This window comes from Daucus carota, chromosome 7 (genome assembly GCF_001625215.2).
Source record: "Daucus carota subsp. sativus chromosome 7, DH1 v3.0, whole genome shotgun sequence".
Taxonomy (NCBI): domain Eukaryota; kingdom Viridiplantae; phylum Streptophyta; class Magnoliopsida; order Apiales; family Apiaceae; genus Daucus; species Daucus carota.
Window position 1 is genome coordinate 11,001,859 of NC_030387.2, and position 17,753 is coordinate 11,019,611.

A 17,753-nucleotide genomic window follows, 5' to 3' on the forward strand; every position below is an offset into this window, starting at 1 on the left:
CAAATATGCTACAAGAAGGCATAATTATTTTGGGTTAGGAAATGTGTTTGAATTTGATTTGGTGGTACACTTGTTAGGTTGAACTTCCGTCTAGTTATTATTTTATTTTTAAAAAGTTTTGATTAATATAATTTTGTGATGTTAATTATTTATTATGTGGAGATTAAATTCAGCTTATTAAATCTATATTGTGCATATATTATTTTTATTTATTGTGTTTAAGAAAATACTCCCTCCGTTTCAATTTATATGTCCACTTTTAAGAAAAATTTTTGTTTCAAATTATTTGTCCACATCAACTTTCAATGCAGATGTATATTTTCAAAGTCAATTCTATTCCACATATCTCTTATTTATATTTTCTAGATCAATCCCACTCCACATATTTTGATCATTTAATACAATTAATTTGTGAACAACCACTTTTCTTAAACTGTGTGATTTTTTTAAAGTGGACATCTAATTTGAAACGGAGGGAGTATATTAGATAAAAGTAATTTTATAACTGTGAGATTTATATGCTTCTAGAAGTAAATTGGCAAGTAATATTTGGTTTGAATTATAAAAAATCATACTCCCTCCGTCCCCCTCATTTGTTTATACTGGGGGACGGGGGCTCGGCACGCATTCTAATACTCTCATAAAACGTAGTTCGATAAATTATTTTGAACTTTTTTTCTTCTGAATAAAAGATGTTTAAATTTTTATACAAAAAAGAAAAATTTAAAAACAAGTTATGGAACTATGTTTTATATGCGGCTTAAAATGCGTGTCGAACAGTGTGAAAAAATTGTAAAGAAATGAGAGGGACAGATGGAGTATATAAAAGGCAGAATTCATGTTGGATTATGAAAAGAAATCGTAAATATGTAAGTATATGTTAGTTTATAGGATAGATTAAATTTTCTTTTTTCTAATTTACCAGTGCTATCTACTCTTAACAGTATTATACAGAAGGGAATTAGACTTAATCGGTGAGTTCATGAAACAAGGATTGATCGAGGATTAATTAGATTGATTTGAGATTAATCGAATCATTAATGGAATACTTGGATATTTAATCAGTTCGGCCAGTTACAAAACATGAATCGGAGATTAATCACGATTAATCAACAACTTTTAGAACAAAGACTCTATATATGATCCAACAGATGATAAGTTTTTGTAATAATAAGAGCATGCAATCAAATTATCTTCCTGGCGTTTATTATATATAAGGATGTAAGATAATATAATGTATGTGTTGTACAAAGATTAAATATAAAATTTGTAACTATATATTAATATTATTTAGAAATATACGATATAGACATGATTCAAATTGTTTACGTTAAGATTTGGTAAATATAAGTGACAAAACATAAGTAGAGGACCCAAATCTCTTAAATTTAAAATTTCGACGCTGTGATCTTTTGGATGAGTTTAAAATAAATGTTTCTTGTTTAAGGTAAAGAATTGAAGTACGAAGTTAGAAGTAAATTAAGACTTATAAATGATTAAAGTATTTAAAAAATATATATAAAAATCATGAAACAAAAGTTATTCTCAACTTCTTATAAAAAATTCTTGAATTTTTACTAGAACATACAAAAGAGCGCTTGTAACTTATAAAAACTTATAAATCAGGAAGCCGGATTTTTAAATCCGGCAAACGCCCAGCCCCCTGTGTATATAAATTAGGGTCTAAAAGTCGATTTTAACCCAGTCAGCTAACACACTATAGTGTATATATGTATTCACGCATAATTGTGCCTAGATCCTTGCTGTACGCAAATACTAATATATTTTATATATACTGATCATATTTACATAATAATATATCTGTATTATTTAATTTATAAATATGTATTGCCCCTAAAGTCTTGAATAAAAAAAATCTAAATATAGTTCAAGATATTTATTCTTTCTGGTCCTCCTTTCTTTTGTGTGCAATAATTATAGTAAACATTTTATTTAAATTTACTATTTTTTTTAGTTTGGTTAAAAAATCCAACAAGTCAATAAATTGGTCTGCAGTGAACAGTAGTGGAAGCGGTACAAGGTGTAGGTAGACTAGGCTAGGTGTTGTTAATGAACGGTCAAAGCAAGAGTGTTACCCTCTGTCTGTGTTTCTGTCATCTTTACTTGGGAGTCAGGAATGCACGGTATTCCACTGATGAGACCTATTTACCTTCTTTTAGTCGTCACCATCTTTCTTTCCACACGTACACTTACTGTACATTCATGCACACATGTACATACATACACAATCATGCATCCTCTTTAACCTACGCTCGTTTAGGTTAATTACCCTCCCTAATCTTTTCACCTAAACCTATTTCGGCTTATATACCCTGCCTGCACCTCTATACATCAGGTTGGATTTTAGTTTCAACATTTTCCTACTTAAAGATTAGCGTACTCCCTCCGTCTCTTTATTCTTTTCCTATTTGGGATGTCGGTACTGTTCATAACATGAGACAAATTACTAATTTACATCTAATCTATAAAACTAAATATAGTCATGAGTGATCTTGTTAGATTCGTATTCACGAGTACTTTAATACAGTGAAGTTTTTATTTTTAATGCTACTACGAAATGAAAGATATTAACGATTAAAAATGTGTGTTGGCAAACGTGAAAAGTACAAACAGGAAAAGTATTTAGAGACGGAGGGAGTATTTCTTTCCAAGGACCCGACTGATTTCATTATTAGTAGTCCCTCAATGGCTCTAGGTTCTTAACCATACACTTTAATACGTATTTTGACATTTTTATAATTTCATAAATTGTTTTTGAAAATATAATTAAATTTACATTTAAAGTTAAAATGAACAAGTATTTTGAAATAATTTTTTTAAAAAAAATGAACCTATATTATATTATAAAACGGAGGGAGTATTTGAATATACAAACATTTGTACATGTCCTTGACTCAAGTGTCCAAATACGTGTAGTCCTATTCCACGCACGCTTACAAGTGTATCATAATTCAACAACAATTACTGTGGATGTAGGGTTGGAATCCATAAGATTGTAGGTATGTGATTGCTAGCTGGTTGCCTTTTATATAGATGCATGGTGAGTATAAAATATGGACCACAGGTCGATCCAAGGAGTAAAAGCTTAAAGCTAAATGGTTACAGCAAAAAACATTTTAATCCTTACGTACATGCTGTATATTCATACGTACGTACATCCATTTGCAGCAGCTAATAATTGTTTCTATCGGGTCGGTCAGGGTGACTTTATACCTTTGTTACTGGTCAACAAACCGAGCTGGCTAAAGCATTCATCATCTCCTGACATGCACATATCATAGATCACATTATATTATACTAGGGAACTCATCCCCGACTATCAATAATCCGGGAGTTCTTATACAGTTACCACATTTTCTAGCCGTCGAATACTCCCCTTCCTTGTCAGCGCAAATTTCTTGCTGAAAGAAGAGGTGCTTCTAAAAAAAAAATAAAAAAAAATTCTTTTGTCATCCAAACAGAGCATAAATTTTGATTTTACGATCCAACGGCTGAAAAATTGATAGTTGTATAAGAACTCCCGACCCTACCATGTTTACAGGATCGACTCCCATCATATAAATATACAAGCTGTTTGGATAAATTTAAAAAAATGCTTCTTAAATTAGAACTGAGAAGTAAATTAAGACGATTAAACGATTTGAGAAAGAAGGGTCGTGAAACAAAACCTATCATTCCCAGCTTCTTATAAGTGATTTTGATTTTTTATTTCTGTTTTTTTATACACAAATGGGTCATAAAATAGGAGTCGGATTCTTAAGAAAAAAAAGCCGGAAGTCTAGTTGCCAAACATGCACATAATCTACATTATTATTCATAACAAAAGAACAATCATAAAATTATAATAATTTCATTGAGTGTCATGAGCAATATCTGATGGGGACCTCATACATAGTACCATGGCAATACTGTTTAAAACCAGAAGTGATTAAGCAGAGAAGTGTGTAAATATGCAGTAAAATTAAATAGGGTTTCAGCCAAGCAAGAAGTAATAAATTGCACTGGAAATAACCTGGGACTGAAATGAGTGGTATTGTGTCAGAAACATAGAAAAAAAAAATGAGCTAGGCCTAGACGCGCGGTTGAGGGGATAAGAGATACATTATTTATAAAGATATGCCCTATTTATGGGGTCTTTACAAAAATATACTCCATAAAAGACCAGGACTTATTGTAGTAACTCATTATGATGTCTGTTGAATTTTTTTAATACTCATCTACTTGTGTTTATATATTATTTGTCGTTGCTCTACCCCTCACGGACGCTAGCTGATGATATTCTCCATTAAGTTTGAGTTTCGTTATAGATAATCCAGGACAATTATATAGGAAGCCGACGATTAGGGTGATGGTTTAGTGTTTTTTTTCGACATCTAGATATATATGAAGTAGAAATTCTTCGAAAGTAGTATTTGATGAAATTGTTTGGTTGACTATAGTTAGGAAAGAGTAATTTTCTTGGAATTTTGAATACCTTCAAATCGTTAGTCATCTCTACTGTAGAAAGTTAAAACTTATTTATCAACCAAACATAATTTTAACTTCATGTTTATTATAATTTCCATGATAATTTCAAATTACATAAGAATTAACTTTCTATTGTAATCAAACAAGCGCTTAACTCTGGTACGTATTCACATAGAAAATTTAGAGCAGGGAAGGCGGGTTTAACTTGGATAGCAGAGATGCATAACTTGGATGCTTCTAATTTGAAATTGGAGATCACTCAACAAGGTTTTTAGAAAAGGGCCGGCGAATAATTTTTCAGCCATATTTTATAGGAGTAGCTAATTAAAAGACAGAACATCTTATTTCTTGATGCGGATGCGGAGGAGCATGACGTTAATTGACTGTTTAATACTCATTCTAGAATTTCTAGGATTTACAATTTTTACTCTAAGTTCATGAACCAAATTTCTTGGATTTCTAGGATTTATATTCATGAACAAAATTTAACAGTGTGAAATTCCGGTTGGCCACTGAATATACAGACCCAAAAGACATGAATAAGCACAGACCTTATTCATAGTTTCACATTTACGAAGAAAAAGAAAAAGACAGGAACTGTTGAAAACCGGGCACGAAAAAAGAGTGGGCTCAGGAAATCATATCGGTAAATTAAAAGCACGATGATAATTGAACACACACTCACACACTTGACTGTGAGAGCCAAGAGTACACACACATAGATACACATAACTGTGTGTATCTATGTAATGTAATAAATGTGTGATTCCCTTGAGCTTGTTGGTGGGCTTATAAAAAGAGAGGAAAGAGGTCTTGGGACTTTTCTTCCTTAAAGATCCAACTACAGTTAAAAAAGATTGACAAAAGTGATCAGTGAATTCATTACATTAATTAATGGAAGAACAACTCAGCCAATTAGCTGTCACTCATCTCCTTCAACACACCTTGAGAAGTCTTTGTAATCATGAAACCTCCCAATGGGTTTATGCTGTTTTCTGGAGGATCTTGCCCAGAAACTATCCTCCTCCCAAGTAATGTCACTGTTTCTTATAATTTTCGTGTCGGTTTCGTGTCAGTTCATATTTCACCGTATTTCTTGTAGTGAATGCATGTAGCAGTTTAGTTTATGTATTTTTATCCTTTTTTTTATATATAATAGTGTAGTAAATGCATGCGGCAGTTTATGTATATGTAAAAGTTTACTAATTAATTTGTTTTCTGTGTTTTCAAATTTGTTGTGGATAGATGGGATAGCCAAGGAGGAGCTTATGATAGGTCAAGAGGAAACAGGAGGAACTGGTAGCTACAATATCTGCTTATTTTACTTTTCTACTTTTTATATATGATTTGTAACTGAGATCAAGCTATGAACTACTACAAATTTTTTTTGCTAATTGATTATACACGCAAACGCTAGGAGTCGAACCCCTGATCTCCTGCAAGGGGGACAAGAGCTCAACTACTGATATTTTAGCCCCAACGAATCTCGTAAATAATTGCCTTTATTCTTGTGATGCTAATTAGTTGCTTGTCAGGATATTGGTTTGGGAAGATGGTTTCTGCAATTTTGAGGCCTCCACTGCAGAGATAGAGCCTAGTGAGTGTCCAAGTGATTACGGTAACCATGTTTATCGCCCGTACCAAGGTCTGCAACCGGACCTGTTCTTTAAGATGTCGCATGAAATCTATAATTACGGTGAAGGGTAATATTTTATGTAAAAATTTTGTGATTTTGTACATGGAGTATGATTTATTTGTTGATAGAGGCTGGTGACTATATATATTTGTAGGTTGATTGGAAAAGTTGCTGCGGATCATAGTCACAAGTGGATTTACAAGGAACCGAATGAACAAGAGATTAACTTCTTGTCTGCATGGAATAATTCAGCTGATTCAGTAAGCTAGCTAAACAATTAATAGCTTAATTAAATGTCTGAATCATTCAGCTGATTTGTGATGTTTATTCAACAGCAACCTAGGACTTGGGAGGCTCAGTTCCAGTCTGGTATCAAGGTGGATAAATGTACTTACAGTGTTAATGACTGTCTTATTCATTCAGAAACATTTACGATGTATATGATAATTGGTCTTGTAATTTACATATTTTTGTAGACGATAGCCTTGATTGCGGTTAGAGAAGGTGTTATTCAATTAGGATCCACTCACAAGGTTATCGAGGACTTGAGCTATGTTGTGTTGCTGAGGAAGAAGCTGAGCTATATTGAGAGCATTCCCGGAGTACTACTACCGCACCCTTCCTCATCTTCTTATCCGTACAAATTAGATCATCCTGGTTATGGAGGCAGCTCGACTCCAGATCAGGCGTGGCAGTTACATCAAGGCGGCAACTCAGCACATCCCCCGGACTTCTACCACCATTTTATGAACCATCCTCTTTGCATAACTCCTTCGATGAGCAGCCTTGAAGCACTTCTTTCCAAGCTCCCATCTGTTGTGCCTTCGGGTTCATCACCACAACTCATGTCCGCGTATTCTGAAGCTCAGGCTCAAGCTCAAGCGGAGGCTCATGCACAGTTTATGTCGTCGAATAATAGAATGGCGATGGAGTTTATGGGTGGTCATGGTAACGAAAAAGTGACCAAAGAAGAGATAAACGTCGATAATGATGATAATTATGAGGACGATGAGAACAAGTATAACAAGGATATGGGAGAGAGTAGCAGTTCAATGGCATCGTATCGACAGCATGAAAATTTCAGCAGTTACCATCACGATTTGAATGTAACGACGAGCATGCCTAGCAGTGGATACTAATTAATTTAGCTTCGAATATTATCGATTATGCACTGTGTGTACGTTCTTAATTATGATCATCTGTACTCCAGTATCATTAGTTTTTGTGTTAATAATAAATGTTTTCTTCAATCCTTCCCTTTTGTAGCGAAAACTTAGCAATATCGCATGTAAAACGCAGTTCTCATAGCCTTTTTTATATTCGAGTCTTGGTGAATGCACGAGAGATATATTGAGAGCACGTAGCCTCTCGCTCTCTTCGCCAATGCACGATAATTCGGTCTACTAAAATTTATGGTCTCAATTTTCTTCTGCCACTGGACATCGAAAATTTGCTAGAAATATCGAATGTACAATCTGCAATTGATGAGGATGATCTACTAGTAGACCATATTCATACATTTCTGGTATATATACATCTCAGAGGTACATCATGATTGAGTATATGGACTTGCGCAGATATCGATTCCTCGAAGAGGCAAAAGAATTTACAACATATCTAAAATTAAAGATTCGAAGATATGTATATGCCGCAGAGAGGCCAGTACCACCGATTCATAAAAGTAGGTAGCTCAAGAAGTGGCTAATAAATTCGAGATCTAAACTGTATATTTCAGATGGTCCATCTCTACTCTGCAAAAATCTTGGAACATTTGTATCTTTTAACCTATAGCAACAATGTAATATACACTTTCATGATGCTTCTTTTCTCTCATGTACTAATAATCTAGATAGTGATGAGTCCTCTTATAGCTATGTTTACTTCACTAGGCTTGGGCTGGGGAGGGGGGACTTGTTGCAGTACAAGTTTCGAGTAGGGAGGGGGCAACCGAAAAAAATAGGCTGATGACAAAAAATGATAGCATTGGGTAGGAGGCTAGAGCTTCAGAGTTTTTAGAACCCATGTTTTGTATCTTGTCATATCAAGAACTGATAGCTCTTCAAATGGGTGGAATGGACTATAATTTGGTTCGGGTGTCTAGCTAGTAAATATTGGTTGTGGTCTATTATATGTGCTTGTCAAGACGGAATCAGACATATAACTGAATTAAATAATTGCAGGAGGGAGGACTTGAGCCTCAGACTCGATAGCTCTAATACCATGTTAAGTAACTAGTCTTTTGATATAAAAGTACTGTTAACATGATTTTCGGGGGATAATAAGTACGGATAACATGTCATTAGAAATTGAAATACAAGGCACAAACCACAATGCAGTAGGTATAATTCAACAATAGTGGCTGGAGTAGGTGAAAGTTTGGAAGCACCTTAAAACATGTTTGGTGACCTTAATTCCAACCAAAGTGCAGATGGAGGATAATGTCCCATGTTGAGCATCTTGAGAATAGTGTATCCCATACTTGTCTCGGTTTTTACTACGGAATCAAACAGACTGCAGAAGGAGACACTATTGCTAGCTAGCTAATAAACAGCAATATCCCAAGATAATGCACTGTGTGCTCATAATCGATAGATTTGGAGCACTTGTCAATGATTTTGATTCCATTGCGATTTATCACCGCTAATTACACTTCCGCGTCTAAGGAATATTCCAAACCATTTCCTCGTACACCTATAAAATTCGTCGCAAGTCATTATTGTCACGTAACCAACTGGATCATATATCGTTCGATAACTGTCACCTGACAAAACATTTTTTTTTTTACTGTGCAACATGTTTATAAATGTGTCTTGTGAGTAGGCGCACCATTTCAGGTTTGATTCCTTGCGAGAAAGGTACGGATTTAAATTGATGGCCATGACGGTGAAATGTTTTGAAGGTCATTCTATAGGATTAGTTGAGATGCGCGCAAACTATCCCGACACGCGATACAATGAAAAGATATACATGTTTATGATGGTTAATGGTTTTGTTTTGTCATTACGAAGAAAATTTGGACATGCTTATATAGCTGCAGAGAACAAGATTCTGGTTACAGTAAGAGTACAATAAAACTACAATAATGTAGTTGTGTGTATATATTAGAGTGGACAGATGATGAGGAGTAATCAGGTGGCTTGTAGATGATGTGTAGTCGAATTGAAACTTGGTACAACAAGAAACAGAAATGGCAGTCGAAACTCGAAGAGTAGTTGCAGCAGTGACAATTTAATTCGCACTCATCACATGTCTTATTTGAGATTTAACAGTCACAACGCTGCCAAAGTAAACATTCAATCATTCAATGATTTATAATTTTCATAAACATGCAAGCAAAAGAAGAGTTTTATATGGCATTTTTGTCAATGTTGTGAAATTAACAGAACGAAGCAACTCTGACCCTCTGAGAAAGAAAACAGAAAACTGCTCTCTCCGTCCAATTTATTTGTCTTGTTTGATTTTTTGTTATCAAATTGACCAAATTTTGATTGTAATTTTTATATATATTAAATAATTTCAAAAATTATAAAAAAAACATATTATTAGAATCTACATCTAATCTACTTTAAAATGTATTTTTTCAATTTTCAGCATCATATAAAAATAATTACTAATTATCGGTCAAAATTTGATCCATTTGATCACAAAAAGTCAAATAGGACAAATAAATTAGGACTTAAATTGGGACGAAGGGAGTAGTTCATTCTGTACTACTAAAGTGTTTGATACAAGCTGAGTAAAACTATACAAGTGTAAACTATTTATAATGGAAATCGGTCCACAGCCACCGGTGGATAAGGATCGATTTTCAGCCACCAAATCATATCCACCAAGGATCGATTTTCAGCCACCAAATCATATCCACCAATTGCTGTGATCCTACGGTTGAAAAAAAGACTCCCTGCAATGAAATATTGCGACCCCACAATAATAATCTTTAAATTGTAATTTAATATATATATCTTGAATCAATGAAAATAATCGTATATTTAAAATGAAAGAAAATAAATTAAAATTTAAATGAAAGTAAAAATGTTAACTAAAGCTAAAGTAATGGAAGGATAGTTCGGGGAGGTGAAACGTTTCAGAGTTCCCTGCAATGTTTCATTGTGGGGAGTCATTTATAATAGTTATAAGTTTTAGGCGAGAAAAGTAGTTACATCAACTAACTAATGCTCTGACTAACACACTAGGGGCCATTTGATTCGACTAAGGGAAACAGAATGGAATCCAGAAAGAGAAATGAAAAAAAGGAAAGGAATGGAATGATGCTGAATTGTATTATCTGTTTGGTTTTGATCCTAAAACAGAATAAAAAATTATATGATTATCTCTATATTTGATTTTCAAATATTTTAATTTTGAAAGATTCAAATATATTTACGTTTATAATAATATAGTTCATTTATATTTCATAATTTGATACGTTTTATTATTTAAAATTATTATTAATTTTTTATATTATAATTATTTTTAATGTATAAAAATTAAATTAAAATTTATTTTTGATTTTCAAAAATATTTTACATATTACTTTTAATGTTAATGACATCTGAAATAATTAATTATAAATGAAAATAAAATAAGAATCAGGATAGGGAAAAGAAATACCTAGGGCAGGGTGGGGAATGGATTATGAGGGATTTGAGGTAAACCTAAAACTAAAAGAGGGAAAAGGGAATGACGATTTTTATAAAACAAACAACAACAAAGGAAATGAAACTGATTGTTTCCCTTTCTCATTGTTAATTACCCCCAACCAAACGGCCCCTTACTCTAAACTAAATATGACTTAATAAATTAATATTCAAGTAATACCCCCAACAGCCCCCCTCAAGTTGGAGGGTGGAGGATTTACAACCAACTGCAAGAATAATATAGTGCCAGTGGCAGAATCAGAGGGGCTAGGGATGCTACCCCTAACTTCAAAAACCAGTGTAGATTTTTTTTTTAGCCCCCGCAGAATTAGTGATGTTAATATAATTTTTTTAACCCGCTGAATTATAAATGTGGGGGACTTATTTTGTAAAAGTAATATTAAAACATATAAAAAAAATAATAGCTTAACAATCAAGAATTGAAAGATATTTTTAAAGACTTACTTGATAAAATAAAGACATTTAAATTTGTCTTTATGTTGCATTTGATGAAAGTTAACTTGACAAATATTAATGATTTGCCAGTAGTTTTACAATAAAGAACTCAAAATATTATAAATGCTATGACATTGATTCGAAGTATGAAGATTAAATTACAACTATTAAGGGAAGAAGAATGAGGATATTTCTAGAAGATGTTCACTGCTATAAAAACTTGTTTACTAATCTTTTTATTTAACAAGTTATTGATATTATTTTCCAAGAGATGGATAACCGTTTTAGAGAAGGAAACACAAAGCTACTATTTTGTATTGGCTCTTTGGATCCTAGGAATTTATTTTCAAGTTTTAATAACTCAAAATTTGTCCGCCTTGCACAATTTTGTCGAGAAGATTTCTCTTTACTAGACCTGGAGTTGTTGTCAAATTAGTTTGAAAATTTTATCTATGATGTGAGAAAATATATCTCTGGACTTCAACGTTTTGGTAATAAAATGGGTAAGACACATAGACATACTGCTTATCTTTTAGTTTTTCTTCCGATTGAGTTAGCTGGTTTTACTCGTTGCCACTGCTGCTGTTGAGAGAGTTTTTTCTGTTATGAAAACAATTAAGACTTATCAGGGTAATAGGATGAGGGATGCATGACTGAATGATAGTATGATTATATATATATTGAGAAAGCTATTTTTGCAAGTGTCGATAACAAAATATTTCAGACCCTCCTGAATCTTAGTCCTGGTTCTGCCACTGTGTAGTGCTACAAACCAGTAAGAGGTTTTGTAAACACATCGATAAGTTGTACTTTAGTAGGTACATAGCTTAAAGAAATGAGTCCAGAACTGAGCTTCTCTCGGATAAAATGGCAATCAATATCAATATGCTCCGTTCGTTCATGATATACTGAATTCTTGGCCATATAAATGGCAGCCTGCTTATCACACTTGATAGAAATATGAAGAATGTGTGAAACACTTAATTTAGATAACAACCTTGACAACAAGGCTAATTCTGCATTAATGCGTCGAAGAGATTTATATTCTACTTCTGCCGAGGATAATGAAACTGTGTACTACTTTTTCAATTTCCAGGAGACAATGCTATCACCAAATAGTATCACAAAACCACTAACAGGTTTGCTGGTATGGGGGCAAGCAGCTCATTTTGCATCATCATATCCTTCAATAGATTAAAATGGGGAATTATTAAAGAATAGACCTTGTGCACTTTTAAGTATGTAAGAACATGTAAAGCAGCATTCTAATGAATTGACTGAGATGTTGTATAGGGAAATAAAGATCAAACCTTGTTTTAGTGAAAAAATTCAATTCACCAGCTAGTTTCCTATACTGTCCAAGGTCTGGTAAAGGATCCCCTTCCCCATGAAGAAGTTTAGCGTTAAGATCCGATGGAGCAACAACTGGTGTAGAATTTGAAGGACCAAACTCATCCAGAAGCTCTTGAGTAAATTTATTTTGTGACAAAATAATATCATCAGGCACATGTGTTAAACTCAATACCCAAAAAATAAAGAAGAGTGTTAGGTCCCGATGTGATTGTAGAAGGGGGGGTTCAATATAATCACACAAAATTACCGCGGAAATGAATCTGATTTGGATATAACTGGATAATCAGATTTTAATTAATTAAATAAAAAAGGTTCAAGTAAAAAATTATTTAGACTTGAAAGTCGTTATTAAATTAATTAGGGTTTAGTTTAAATGTTGGCACAAAATTTAGAATAAATTTGACATGAAGTACAGTATTCTAATGTAATGATTAAAACAGTCATTTGAACAAGCAAAGAAAACTGTGAATAAGACACTAAGCAAGTGAGAGCACTTGAACAATTGATACAAATTGATTTCAGTGAACTGAAGTTGAACATGTTACAAAAGAGGTGCACATGCCTATTTATAGACAAACAAATGAACTAACAAGACAAACTAAACAATTGTCTTGCAAGACAATCCTTGCTAAGACAAATAAGTGGCTGCTACGACAATTACTTACTAGTAAGACAATCATTTAGATTGACGTACACAACCAAGCGGCAAGACAATTGAACAAAGCTTTCAAGACAATCTTTAATAGCGAAGACAATTTAATTGATTGCCTTATCGAAATAATTCTCGATAAGACAATTCAATACACGCTCATACCATATGAAAGTTTATTAAATTTCATCCTTTTCTCTATTTCGTCTTATTATAGCCAGCTCTTTAGAAATGCTTTTTATCCCGCACATATTATAATCTTTAATTAATAAATACTTAATTTAATTTAAAAATTATATAAATAAATATATAATATAATTAGACATTTATAAATATTATTTTCTAATTAATTAAAATATTTATAATATAAATAAATCCTTACGGTCCAAGCTGCGGTCTCTAGAGGGTCTGGAACTGAACTCCTTTTGCCTTGCAAATAATAAATCAATTTCATCCAGGGTTCCAGCTTTAAGGCTATATCACTCTTCATTGCGTTGGTGATAATTTTATTTCTCATAGTCAGACAGGTCTAAGATTCAGTCTCTTGTGGGTCTAGAACCGGAACCCTTTTGCTTTGAAAATTACAAATCAATTCCAACCGAGTTTCCAACTTTAAGAATATATCATTTTCCATTGCATTGATGATAATTCTTTTTCCCATAGCTAGACAGGTCTGAGCTGCGGTCTCCTTATCGTCCTTCCTTTTATCCTTCTTTCTTTTGCTTTCTTTTTATAAATTAATTCTAAATCAATCAACTTATTAACAAACTTAATTATCAAATTAATTCCAATTAAATTAATTTAACAACTAAATAAATTAATAGAGATTAATTATTTAACAAATATTAATTAAAAAGTCTATATTCCAAAAAGAAAATGTCTTGAACCTTCGTCTTGATCATCACTCGGCTTGAACAACCGCCTTCCTTTGATGTTAAATATTCAATATAAATAGCTGACACATGGTTCATCTATGCCTAACTAAATTGAATATTCTCCATCAATTAAACATTTGAGTTGTGGTCTGGTCTTCGAATATATGTCTTCTAGTTCATCTTCATTTCAGTACACATATGGAATCTCTGATGAAATAAATACTTTAATCTTCGTACCTTCTGAACTCCTTCAATTGCTACAAAATTTATTTGACACTGAGGCTTGAACATAATGAACTTCTTCTAGTGGCTTGTAGCTGATATCTTGGAATTCTTCTGAAATTTTGATTCTTGTATCCACTTTACTTTCTTGATCTGATTCCAGCTAAAAAATGTACTATCTACTATCATATCTTATAAGAGATTAATCCAGGTTGAGTTACAAGTTGACAGGTCATCTGACACAAGTTGAGTTATCACTGGTTGTACAAATAGATTTAGATATATACCTTGCAATAAGGCTTTTCAATCTCCCCCTATTTGTTTGTTAACCACTAAAAGCAAGTCCAATGGTGATGCTAAAATGTGTATAGCTATTGCTTTAATTTGAAACCAAAAAGTGATTTTTGGAGTTAAAATAGAACTCATAGCCCCATGGGTAGATTCAAAATAGAACCAATTAGATGTATATTTAACTAACTTTCAACTACCCTCCTACAAATACACATAACTATAATTATCACCTACCTTTTCCAATTGAACCTTAAACTCTATTTCAACATTTTTTATTCTCAAAACATCTTTCATTTCTCTTGTACCTTTGTAAGTCTACATGTAAAGACAACCCTATCTGTTACATAGGGATGATAACTCAACAATAGAACAAGACAAGTAAATAACACTACGCCTGCATCGAAATCGGAAGATACGAAGACAAAGGTTGAAGAAGCCATCTACAGTCTTGAAGGAATAAGTTCACTGAAGAAGTTCATTAATATGTTCATGCCTCAGTGAAGAATAAAGATTGAAGTATTCAAGATTCTGGAAGCAATGAAGATGTTGTCCAAGTACTCGAAAGATTTCAGTGCAACCCCTGAATCAAGATATTTCTATATATCTTGGTTGATTATTTTATAATCAACACTCCGAAGAAAAATTTAGTTCTGGTATGACTGATCAATGTTTACTGACAAAGACGGTATAATGTTTGACTTCAGGGTTAGTCGCTTGTAAACCAGACCAGTGCACTAAGCGTCAACACGTACGGAGTTATGCAAAGTATTCATCAATAGAAGAATTGATTCGGTCAATTGCAAGTCATGTGTGCCAAGCCAAGCGAAATACCTAGCCTCCGCAAGCTATGCCAAAGCTTACTACACAACTGCCATAGGTCAAGCTGCCACAAAAAGCCATATCAGGAAGTGACCTATCTTATATATGTGTGCACTTATATATTTGTATATGTACAAAATATATTTATATATATGTATATATGTATATTTAATTAAATATAATATATATAATATATATGTATATATGTTTTTAAACATATGTATATGTATATTTATATGTATATATATTTAAATAAATATATATGTATATAGTATATGCAATTATATATTACATAAACATTTATATATTCAAGTGTGTATATATATATTATATTATGTACATAAATATATCTATATTTATATATAAAAAGAGTTATATATATCTCTATATATATATATATATTTATATTTATATTCACATATGATTATATGTATATTATATATATTTAGATATATGAGAATATATTTAAATATATGTGTGTATATATATATATATTACTATATGTTTATATAAATATTATATATATATATATTTATATATACTTTTCTTTATATATATTCATATTTATATTTATATTTGAAAATAACTATATATATCTCTATATATATTTATATATTTGTATTTGTATTTACATATAATTATATATTATATATATAATATATAATATATACCTTGCAATAAGGCTTGCAATCTCCCCCTATTTGTTTGTTAACCACTAAAAGCAAGTCCAACGGTGATGCTAAAATGTGTATAGCTATTGCTTTAATTTGAAACCAAAAAGTGATTTTTGGAGTTAAAATAGATATAGCCCCATGGGTAGATTCAAAATAGAACCAATTAGATGTATATTTAACTAACTTTCAACTACCCTCCTACAAATACACATAACTATAATTATCACCTACCTTTTCCAATTGAACCTTTAAACTCTATTTCAACATTTTTTATTCTCAAAACATCTTTCATTTCTCTTGTACCTTTGTAAGTCTACATGTAAAGACAACCCTATCTGTTACATAGGGATGATAACTCAACAATAGAACAGGACAAGTAAATAACACTACGCCTGCATCGAAATCGGAAGATACGAAGACAAAGGTTGAAGAAGCCATCTACAGTCTTGAAGGAATAAGTTCACTGGAAGAAGTTCATTAATATGTTCATGCCTCAGTGAAGAATAAAGATTGAAGTATTCAAGATTCTGGAAGCAATGAAGATGTTGTCCAAGTACTCGAAAGATTTCAATGCAACCCCTGAATCAAGATATTTCTATATATCTTGGTTGATTATTTTATAATCAACACTCCGAAGCAAAATTTAGTTCTGGTATGACTGATCAATGTTTACTGACAAAGACGGTATAATGTTTGACTTCAGGGTTAGTCGCTTGTGAACCAGACCAGTGCACTAAGCGTCAACACGTACGGAGTTATGCAAAGTATTTATCAATAGAAGAATTGATTCGGTCAATTGCAAGTCATGTGTGCCAAGCCAAGCGAAATACCTAGCCTCCGCAAGCTATGCCAAAGCTAACTACACAACTGCCATAGGTCAAGCTGCCACAGAAAGCCATATCAGGAAGTGACCTATCTTATATATGTGTGCACTTTTATATTTGTATATGTACAAAATATATTTATATATATATGTATATATGTATATGTAATTAAATATAATATATATAATATATATGTATATATGTTTTTAAACATATGTATATGTATATTTATATGTATATATATTTAAATAAATATATATGTATATAGTATATGCAATTATATATTACATAAACATTTATATATTCAAGTGTGTATATATATATATTATATTATGTACATATATATATCTATATTTATATATAAAAAGAGTTATATATATCTCTATATATATATTTATATTTATATTTACATATGATTATATGTATATTATATATATTTAGATATATGAGAATATATTTAAATATATGTGTGTGTATATATATATATTACTATATGTTTATATAAATATTATATATATATTTATATATACTTTTCTTTATATATATTCATATTTATATTTATATTTGAAAATAACTATATATCTCTATATATATTTATTTATTTGTATTAGTATTTACATATAATTATATATTATATATATTTGAATATATGAGAATATATTTAAATATATGTACATATATTATTATATGTTCTTATAAATAATATATATGTGTATATATTTATATATACTTTTATTAATACAAACACAACATAATATATTATATTATATATTATATGGCATGCGTGTTAGGGTGATGTCATGTGTCTACTACAAACTAGGGTTTGCAT

General features: G+C 31.7%; 1 protein-coding gene across 1 annotated transcript; it reads left to right on the forward strand.

Moving 5' to 3' along the window:
- Positions 1-5,173: 5,173 nt before the first annotated feature.
- LOC108193904 (protein RICE SALT SENSITIVE 3) lies at positions 5,174-7,374 on the forward strand. Its single transcript, XM_064080732.1, has 6 exons — positions 5,174-5,519; positions 5,734-5,787; positions 6,024-6,191; positions 6,279-6,384; positions 6,460-6,501; positions 6,601-7,374. The coding sequence occupies exons 1-6, from the start codon at positions 5,383-5,385 to the stop codon at positions 7,261-7,263; spliced, it is 1,170 nt and encodes a 389-aa protein (XP_063936802.1). The 5' UTR covers positions 5,174-5,382; the 3' UTR covers positions 7,264-7,374.
- The last annotated feature ends 10,379 nt before the right edge of the window (positions 7,375-17,753 follow it).

Bases quoted from the DNA above. Each gene is read 5' to 3' on its own strand.
- LOC108193904 (XM_064080732.1), top strand. From the start codon at position 5,383: ATGGAAGAACAACTCAGCCAATTAGCTGTCACTCATCTCCTTCAACAC. The intron at 6,192-6,278 runs GTAATATTTTAT...ATATATTTGTAG, and splicing joins ATCTATAATTACGGTGAAGG to GTTGATTGGAAAAGTTGCTG. The intron at 6,385-6,459 runs GTAAGCTAGCTA...TTTATTCAACAG, and splicing joins GGAATAATTCAGCTGATTCA to CAACCTAGGACTTGGGAGGC.